Here is a 10,081-nt window from a genome sequence, read left to right on the forward strand (position 1 = left end):
ATATTTTGAAAACCCCGGGTTTTAAACTAGAACAAGACGCCTTGCCAATTTAACGGGCTTTAAACGCGTTTTTTTGAAAAAAACGCTGAATTTGGTGAAAATAATTATACCACACGTACTAAAAGAAACTACACCAATAATATGCTCTACTATGACAATAACCACTACTCAGAAGAAGGCTTCTTGTGTAATTTAAAAAGTGACACAACAAGTGTAATGTGTCAAGCTTTTCACATGTAGAAAATCGACACAAGAAGTAGTGACACAACATGTTTTCTAAAACCAACACAATAGATATAGCACTTGTAAACTTCAGACGATAAAAAGAAAGAAGCGACATAATCTCCTTTATTTTGTGTCGTCCAACTTAAAAGCAACACAACAACAAATTCTCTTGTGTCACACATCTCAAAACTGACACAAGAACCCTTCTCTAAACAAAATCGATACAAGAGACTTTGTTGTGTCACTTTTAGAACCCCATTTGTAAGATCCAACGGCCAATGTTTCTTCATGTGAAAAAAAAACTTCATTTCGTAGCCGTTGGATCTTGCAACTGGAGGGAGGGGGGAGGGGGGTATCACTAATATTTTTGAAAAGGGGGGTATCTCTAACTAACCCTTTTTTTTTAGTAGTGAACATATGTTACTCAAGTCTGTGATGGATCATATTAAGCATAGTCACATTATGTTTATGTTATCGATATGAAAGGAAATCCACAAATGATTATGATGAATCTTAAGGAATAGAAGAATTATATGAAAAAGCTTTCTCCAAGATAATACTATTATCAATTTGTTTTTATCATTCAACATTCTAACTTTCATAGTAAGACAATCCACACACTTGTACATCTCCTTGACTATTTATATATAGTCAAGGAGAATGATGCCTAATAAGACAATCCACAAGTGTTTCATCTCCTTGTCTAAAATAGTCATAAGAGGATATTCTCTAATAAGACAATCCACAACTTTACATCTCCTTAACTAAAATAGGTTTAGGAGGATATTAATTGCCACATATATTGTTTCCTCTCATAGACAATGATGCTCATTACAAAAGAATTATATGACATGGTTAAGCTTAATGCCAAAGGTAAATAGTGCATTCATACCAAACATAGTTAATATCATACCATATATTTAGAAAAAGTAAACTTTAACTGTACTCCTCACAATTAAGGTATAGAAGATTAAACAAATCCAACCACTGAAAAAGAAAACAGCAGAGGACTCCGCCTCCTCTTCTGACATGAGTTCAAATAAGATAGAAAATCATATCAACAAGACCTCAAGTGCAACCACAAGATCTAATGGCTCAACCCATTAATGTATTTAACTAGTAAAGATTTACCACTAAACTATCACCAAGTTCAACATAAATCCAAGATGATTAATTTCCAAAGCTAGTATGATATACAACTTTATCATATGCTATATTGGATATAAGATATAAGCTACAAGTTACTTCATTTAACAAGTATTCAATTCTCACGATATTATAATTATAATCATCGTCTAACAACACGTACACTCAATATACAAGGTAAGTAAATTATGCATTGAATACATTATATAATTACTAACAAAGATTTAACTATGATTGATATTAACTATCTTAAAGTCCCTCTTAGACCATCTACATACATCTTAATGTATAAAAAAAAATAATAATAATATCAAACTACATCTAGTCAAACCAATTAACATCATTAATGATAAATACATCTCAAGTATAGCTTTTGACTTGGTTATTAAAAATAAAAATTTTATGCTTAGGAATTTCCTTCCTAAGAATAAAGTTATCATGCAACTCTAGGTAAGAATATCATCGTATAATCAAACCAAAAGAATTGCAAAAGATTGAAAAAATGAATTCCCACATTTTCCTCCATCTAGAAAATCAGTCCAAAAGAACTGTAAAATTGAACTAGCTCAAGATGAACTAGATGTGGAGCCATATACCATTGTAAAGCTCTTTGAATAAACTATCTAAAACAAAATGCGGATTACAAAATTGAGCTCTGAGATGAAAGCTATTGTTGTTTCCATAATGAGTGACGGAGCAGTCCAAAAGACAAAGTTTGTCATTTTTCTTGTTTGAAATCTCATATTTGACTCCCACGAACATAGGAGAAAGATCTACAGCCATCTAGGGTTTGATAAACCATAAAGGATTTGTAAAGGTTCAATCTTGAAATAGTTTTCCTAGTAAAAATGAAATTATTAGCAAAATTTCTAAACCCAAACTTAATAAAACAAACAATAACTCAAAGTAAAGAACTTATATTTTGATTGCCGTCTGAAAACACTATCTTTTGTTCTACGAATATGTCTTCTTAAGATTGTTGTACAAGGGGTTAAACAATCGAATAGAGCTAAAGGACAGAGGAAGAACGGACTGTTATGGCGTGTGAATTACTCACTGTCCTTATTAAGAAGATATTTTGCACCCTCAGATGGTGTAAAAGGTATCACAAACGTCTCTACTCACAAGATTCAATGATAGAAGTAGACCTAAAGTACACTCCAATAGGCTACTCTCTAGAACAACCAACACAACTCTCTCTAGCGGCTGGAACAAGAAGAGAAAAAAGCATGTTTTTGGGTTTCTAAATCATTAACTTTGGTTGAAGACTACAAACCTTATTTATATAAAGGTTCAATGTCACTCACCAAGAGCTAACTAACCAATGTAGGACTAAAACAATAATATAGAGTGCAAAACTAGTTTCCAAGAGTTTTCCAACCAATGTGGGATTATCACACAAAATATAAGAAGAGAAATAACACACTTGTTCATCTTCTCAACCAAGCTCATATAAGTAATTTGAAATACTAAAAGGAGTATTCCAACATTGATTTGCACAGGCCCATTCAATCTCAGAGCTGGCCTTGATCATAATCGAAAACTCGGAATTCAGCATTAATTCGGCAAAGATGAAATCGTTAATTTGTACAAATTTGTTAAAAAAATTGGAAAAAATTGGGAAAGCCATAAATAATTAAAACATAAAATAATATGCAGTGAGTGATTGTGCATCATGTCATGGTTACTTTGAGCATATATCAAATTCAAGATTTGCAAATATATATGTAAAGCTTTGTTATTCCTTATAGTATCCTCCAAATATATGTGTAAAGTCTTGTTATTCCTTATGTTTCTACTATTGTTTACTCCATAAAATGTATATCCTACATTCTGTAATAATGCATGCAAAATGACGCTAATAAATGTCTACGAATGTTTGAGAGTTTAAGTTGGCCCTAATGTTGGAATTACTATACTGACTCTAGGATTTATGTGAGCCCTAAATGACCAAAGGAAGCACCTGTTTAGGAAAAATAGTTATCAATCAAGAAATAAGTACTGAGATATTTAAGTTTTGTGTTGGTAATTTATGTATCACTCTTTTTTTATTAACAAAATTGAATAATTATGTGTCAATCGCTCAATAAGGTGGTTATTCTATTCTTCAACTTTTTCTTTCATGAATAATTGTTTTTGGCAATGTCTAACCTGGTCTTTAATTTCTTCCTTCAAGAGCAAAATGCATTTTTATAGCCAAACTTATCATGAAGTGTTTGAATAGAAAAAGATGTCATCATATATGTAAGGGATTTTCTAAGTATCCTACGATCCTCCTCTGTGCCGTGTGATGAAGAACTTTGGGATTAATGACGAAAAAGGGACGAGATGATTGAATGATCAGGGTTGAACAACTTTGTGGCTACGTACGTATCTTCCTATCTGTTTAGAAGAGTCAAACCCTATTGCATGTCGTAGTTCCTAAGAGCGAATTCCTATTGTTTATATAGGAGGAGCCTTAGGAGTCCTAGGGTTAGGGTTAACCTCACCGCTTGTGAGTTTCCTTCCCTATTTGGACTCTGCTTTCCTATTAGGAATCCTCTCTTCTTGGAAGTCCAAATCTAGACCATATCTTATCAAAGGTAAGTTTCCTATAAGGTCATAATAACTCATCATGTATGGGAAGATTAGGCCCAAAAGGTAACTCTTAGAGATATGTCATTTTGATTCCTTCCTTATCATCAAGGACTATCTTCCTTAGTTTCCTTTTCTTCATGAATTGTCTATATCAATTCCTAACGACTTGGAAAATTGTTATGTCCAGAGGCGGTTTGTCACGTGACTAGCACATGTTTATGAAAAACTCATGATAAACACGAGATTATTTATTCCCAAAACTAATCCGATAGTTCTCATCTTATTCTGGGTATTTATAGTTCTAGGTCATTTCCCGTCCACGTGTCATTTAGTTATTGACGGGAAATCCCCCTTACAGATGCCCCCTCTTGTGCAATCTAGCACGTGGGCATCCAAAGCGATACTGCTTTTGGTGCGAGAATCTTTTTCATAAACAATTGTCGCAACTACTTATGGGCTTAGCTAATTAAGGCTCTAAAAAGACAGCTCGAGTAGATACGCCGGTTCCCGAAAAAGGTAATAATAGCAGTCCCATCCCGAAAAGTCGTAACGATTGGGACAATTGCAACCGTTCATCCCATCCATATATAGCCTTCTTTATACACTGAACCTTTCTTTCTCCCGCTAGAGTTTAAACCGAAAAAAATTCAAACCCTTTCTCTTTACTGATCATGAATCCAAATTGGTCACTTATAAACTTCGGGGATCTCTCTTCCTTGGAACTGATCAGATAGAAATTTTACATCCCCGCTAACATTAGGCTTGAGTAGGGGAGATTATCTGATGAGTTGGCCTATAAGGAGGTTACGCTCATTACAATCGGCCAACTTAGGGTTGGTCTAACCCTTCCTCTCCACCCACTGTTGAGGGAGTGTCTGATTCACTTCAATCTTGCCCTCGGTCAAGCAGCGCCTATGTTCTACAGAACTATCATGTATTCTACAATACTGGCAAAGAAACATGGATTCGTTTTGAATCGATGGGTGTTTGGGTATTTTTATGAGGTCCACCACATTCGGGACCAAACTTACTATTACCTCATAACCAGAGACAAGAATGCTCCGATCGTCTTCTTCAAGGGGAAACACAGCGACGATTGGGCTGATCACAACATTCGAATGTTGGGTGATGATTGGGATGTTCGTCCTCAAAATGCTGATGGCAAGTCAGTGGGTATTCCTGTTCCCAAAAAGCATACTCATGCCTCGATCAGTAAGTATATTTTCTCATGAATTTTACAAATCATCCATAAGTGCTTCCGACTGAGTTATTTTCTTATTATTCCTTAGATGACTCTTCCCCCTGGAATCAACTAACTACAACTGATGGTGTTACTGTAGATTTTATTAACAATATTCTCATGGATCATAGGATGCCTTGGGTGGTAGTTCCTGATCCCACCCATCTCCTTGATTATTTCAACATGTCTACCGAGGAACTGCTAGCACTTGCCCCTGACTTTTCTCCTTCCGGGATTAATACTGTGAGCTCTGGGCACACAGTACTCCCTCTTCTTGTGGATCAGGATGCTGGTCTTCTTCCTCCTCTAATTTCGGATGAATCTAGAAGAAAGGGAACTAGCAAAGAGAAGAGTTCTATCGCGACTTCTAGTGATGCTGCCATATCGACTACAGTTTAGGAGCCTGATGCCAGTGATGACTGTGTGATCACTGGCGGGAGGGGCCCTGAACTGCCTCACAAACTTCGAGCTGCTAGTAACTTTAAGAGAGTAGCACGCACGTCTAACCGTTCAAAGTCGAAGAGAATTAATTCTACTTTTTCCCCTGATGCCACCCCTTTAATTAAGAGAACAAAATTTTGCCCTTTATTTGTAGATGAAGAAACATCTTTTAATGTTCCTACCTACGTTCATGTGGCGATTTCCAGTTTCAGTAAGTCTTCCGAAAAAAAGGCTGCACCCTTACCAGTTATAGACCCTCCCATGGGTACTGAATAGGCTAGTGATCATGTACCATCAACTATTAATTTTTCCCTCCCCGGTGTCCAAAAGGGGAAAGGTGTCGTTGAAATGACCACTATAACTATTGCTCTCCCTCCTTCGCGATCTGAGGATAGACATAGGAGAGGAGGAGAGATGATATACCCTTTTCACTGCAATCCCCAGATTCTCCTGAAAGGGAGATGGTCGTGGAGATGAGGCATTGGGGCCGATCTGATGAGCTTCCTGTTACCAATAAACACTCAGTTAATGATGTTGACATCATGCTTGGAGTTTTGGAAGCTGCGCGACTTCCCATTGATAAAGCTGAAGCCAATATGGCTGGTAGTCTGGATTTGTCATACCACAGATCTGCCATTTATCTTGCCAAGGTAGGACTTCTTTCTCTGTATAAGGTCCTGTTCATCTCATTATGTTGCTTATACGTTTTATATCCTCTTTCAATTAGTGAATAATTTATTGGCCATGAAAGAACCAATCTTTGTGAGCTCAGCTAATACAGCCGCTGATGACATGACTACTAGTGAGCTGGTTTGGGCGAAGGAAGCTGCTGAGAAACAAGTTGAGGAACTGCAGATCCAAGTCGACCAGCTTTTGGCCAAAGAGAAGAAGTCAGATGCTGGTTTCAAGAACATGAGGGAGATGGTTGCCAACCTCTGAAACTCTCTGGATAAGGCCCAAAAGGAGCTGCTGATGCTGCCTCTTGGAAAGTGAAGTTCTTGGAGTTGCGCTCCCAATTCACCACGCTTCAAGCAAAGAATGACCAAGTCCAAGGCGAGCTTGATTATAGGAATGTTGAGATGATGACACTTGGTCAGGCCATTGCTCAAGCTAATGAAACTATCGCAGGTTACGAGAGGGATCTCAAAGAGAAGCGTCTACATTCTATAAAGAGGACTGACAATATCTTGGCAGACACCTCTGAGTTCTATTCTAAGGTGGTGCAAGAGGTGAAGAGGAGGTCTGATGACAATGCTATTCGTTTTCCTTTAAGAGTTCTTGATGTTTCTGAAGACTACTTTAATGTGGCCAAGCAAGTTAAGTTTGAGGAGGCTGCTGAGGCTACCGGATACATTCGTCAGGTGGATGATCAGGGGCGAGTTACTAACCCTTTCATCTTATTTCCTGACATATTTACCAGTATTTTAGCAATTTAGAATGAGCTCATGCCCGATGCTACTTCATCTTCTGAGGAGGAAACCGACGATGATATGCCTACCATCCAGCTTCATGTTTTGTCTGTGCATATTTCAGGTGAATGTTTTGTTCAGCCCTCAATCGTCTCAGCCACTCTGACCATACAATAAGTTCCTGAGAGTGGCCTAGGAGCTCTTGATGTTGATGCTGATGCAGCTGCAAGTAGTGATGTTGAACCAAAATTTGATTCTACCCCTACTTAACAAGCTAAGTAAAGACTTGGCTATTTAGTTCATGATTAGAAAACAATTATTCTGAAACAATATTTCAATGGGTCTGTAATATTGAAGCCATGTTACTCACATACTATTTACTTATTGAGCTCTGTAGCTCTTCTAATTTACGCATGCATTTGAACAATCTATGTTATATATAGCATAACATGACATGAACTACTATGAATATTCTACCCCTAAACTTTCTCAGAGATTTGTGGGACATAGATTATATCATACTCTAACAATTGCACAGACCACTTAGCTAACCTTCCTGACTTATTCGGTCTTTCCAGAACTGATCGTAGCTAGTATTCTGAGATCACTCTAATAGTATGAGATTGGAATTATAGTCGTAGTTTCTCTGCTACAAAAATGAGAGCTAACGCAACTCTTTCGAGTTTAGGATACCTTGTTTCTGCTGGTAGAAGTGTTCAACTCAAGAAATAGATAGGTTTTTCAACCTTATTTTCGTCCACTCGTATCAATACATAACTGATACCGTGGTAAGATGAAGAGAGATAAATACCCATAACTTCTCCATCTGCTGGTTTGGAAAGGATTGGTGGTCTCCAAGTACGTCTTGAGTTGATCGAATGCTTTTTGGCAGTCTTCCGTCTAAGCAAACGTTGTGTTCTTTTGCAATAATTGGAATAGAGGCCTGCACTTATCTAAACTCTTAGAAATGAACCTGTTCAAAGCTACTAGCTTGCCTGTGATTTTTTGGACCTCTTTCATGTTTTTAGGTGAAAACATTTCTATAAGCACCCGGATCTTATCTGGGTTTGCTTGTATTCCTCGCTTAGTAACCAGATAACCTAAAAACTTCCCTAATGAGACAGCAAAAGCACATTTGCTCGGTTGAGTTTCATACGATACTCTCACAAAATATCAAATGCTCGTTTCAGTTGGGAGAGGTGGTCTCCACGTCTTAGACTCTTGATCAAGAGATCGTCTACATGCACCTCCATAATAACGCCTATTAGTCCCTCGAACATCTTGTTTACTAAATGTTGGTATGTGGTGCCCGCATTTTTCAGTCCGAATGGCATGACCTGGTAACATAACAGGCCATCATCGTTTGTGAAACTAGCATGTTTGTGGTCTTTTTCATGCAATGGGATTTGGTTGTAGCCGGATGACCCATCTGTGAAAGATAACAATTCATGTCCAGCCGTTGCATCCACCAATTTGTCAATTCGTGGCAGAGGATAACTGTCCTTTGGACACGCACGGTTCAGGTCTGTAAAGTCGATACAGATTGTCCATGACCCATTCTTCTTCCGTACTGGGACAATGTTAGAAATCTAGGTTGGGAAGTTGATTTCCCTGATAAAATTAGCTGCTTTCAGGTTTTGGACTTCGGCTTTCACTGCTTTGGATCTGTCAGCACCTATTTTCTTTGGCTTCTGCTTGATTACTACTGCGTCACTATGGACATTCAGCCGGTGGAATGCCCCTAGCATTTCATCAATTAACCAAGCAAATACGTCCTTGTGTTCTTGGAGGAAGTGTATTAGAGCCTGGCACTTTTCAGAACTCAACAAGGTGCCGATGAAAGTGGTTTTAGGTGTGCTTCCTCCCACGATCTCCACTTCCTCTAAGGGCTCTAGTGAGGGGGATCGTCCCTCTCTCTTAGGACTAGGTTCGGGGGAGGAGGATCCAACTATAATTGCTATTTGGCAGGTGACTCCACATCCATTGGTTTGAAAGGGAGTGGGGAATGTTTTGTCGCCAGAGCATATCATGTTTTGGCAGCCACCTGATCTCCTTTGATTGTCTCGATTCTTCTATTATGTAGGAATTTTAGACATTGGTGATATATAGGTGCTGGGAACAGCGCGGAGTTTATGCAGCCAGGTCCTACCCAGGATCATGTGATAAGGTATGTTAGCTTTGACCACAACAAAATTAATGATGAGGGTTACCGGACCAGTGGCTATGGGTAGCTGGACATATCCAAATGTTAGGGCTTTGTCCCCGTTGAATCCATACAGGTTGGAGTAAGTGACGGCCATCTCTGAGTCAGGAATTTGCAGTTTCTTGAATGCGTCATAGTATAACACATCTTCCGAACTTCCTAAATCGGCCAATATACGATGCAGATTGTAATCACCAAAAGGAAGTGTAAGAACCAATACGTCCTCATGTGGTCTGTATATGTCGAGACAGTCGACTTTAGTAAACATAATGGGTGGATCTTTGTGGGACAATGTGTTGACCTGATGACAATTCACTATTAATGATTCACATTTGCTTTGCACGTATTTGGTTTCTCGCACCTTTCTCTGTGACTTGTCCACTCCTCTTGCTTGCCTTTCCTGAGATCATCTTGATCTGAACGCGGCCATTGAGTGGTCCAGTTTCTTGGGGGATCCCAACTGGATGTGCTGACCTCTTCAGGTTGCACCGCATTCGCCTGCTCATATGCTATGAACTGTTTCAAGTACCCCCTCTCAATTAGATCCTGGAGTTCATTTTTCAGGGTCCTATAGGACCTGGTGCTGTGGCCCTTTCTCTTGTGGAACTTGCAGTAAGTTCGTTGATCTCTGGTACCCCAGGAACCTGGCTTGAGTGGAGCTGGCCATTTGAGGTATCTTTGGTTCTTGATTGAGTCTAAGATCTTGTCCGACATTTTGTTCAGGGGAGCAAAGTTCATGTCAATCAATGGAAAAGTTTCTTCAACTCCTTCCACCCGTGGTTTCTTCTGTGGTTTTCCATCTCTATTGCTGGCTAAATTCTGGTACTGCCCTCTTGGCAT

The 10,081-nt window shown here is 38.6% G+C and overlaps 1 protein-coding gene across 1 annotated transcript; it reads right to left on the minus strand.

Annotated features, from left to right (window-relative positions):
• Positions 1-8,201: 8,201 nt before the first annotated feature.
• LOC147497739 (uncharacterized) lies at positions 8,202-10,081 on the minus strand. Its single transcript, XM_086562992.1, has 3 exons — positions 9,603-10,081; positions 9,249-9,474; positions 8,202-8,375 (listed from the first exon to the last, which is right to left on the minus strand). The coding sequence occupies exons 1-3, from the start codon at positions 10,079-10,081 to the stop codon at positions 8,202-8,204; spliced, it is 879 nt and encodes a 292-aa protein (XP_086419118.1).

This window comes from Coptis chinensis, chromosome 5 (genome assembly GCF_015680905.1).
Source record: "Coptis chinensis isolate HL-2020 chromosome 5, ASM1568090v1, whole genome shotgun sequence".
Lineage (NCBI taxonomy): Eukaryota > Viridiplantae > Streptophyta > Magnoliopsida > Ranunculales > Ranunculaceae > Coptis > Coptis chinensis.

Bases quoted from the DNA above. Each gene is read 5' to 3' on its own strand.
- LOC147497739 (XM_086562992.1), bottom strand. From the start codon at position 10,081: ATGCCAAGAGGGCAGTACCAGAATTTAGCCAGCAATAGAGATGGAAAA. The intron at 9,475-9,602 runs GTGCGAGAAACC...CGACATATACAG, and splicing joins TGGACAAGTCACAGAGAAAG to ACCACATGAGGACGTATTGG. The intron at 8,376-9,248 runs GTAACCCTCATC...TTATGTTACCAG, and splicing joins TACCCATAGCCACTGGTCCG to GTCATGCCATTCGGACTGAA.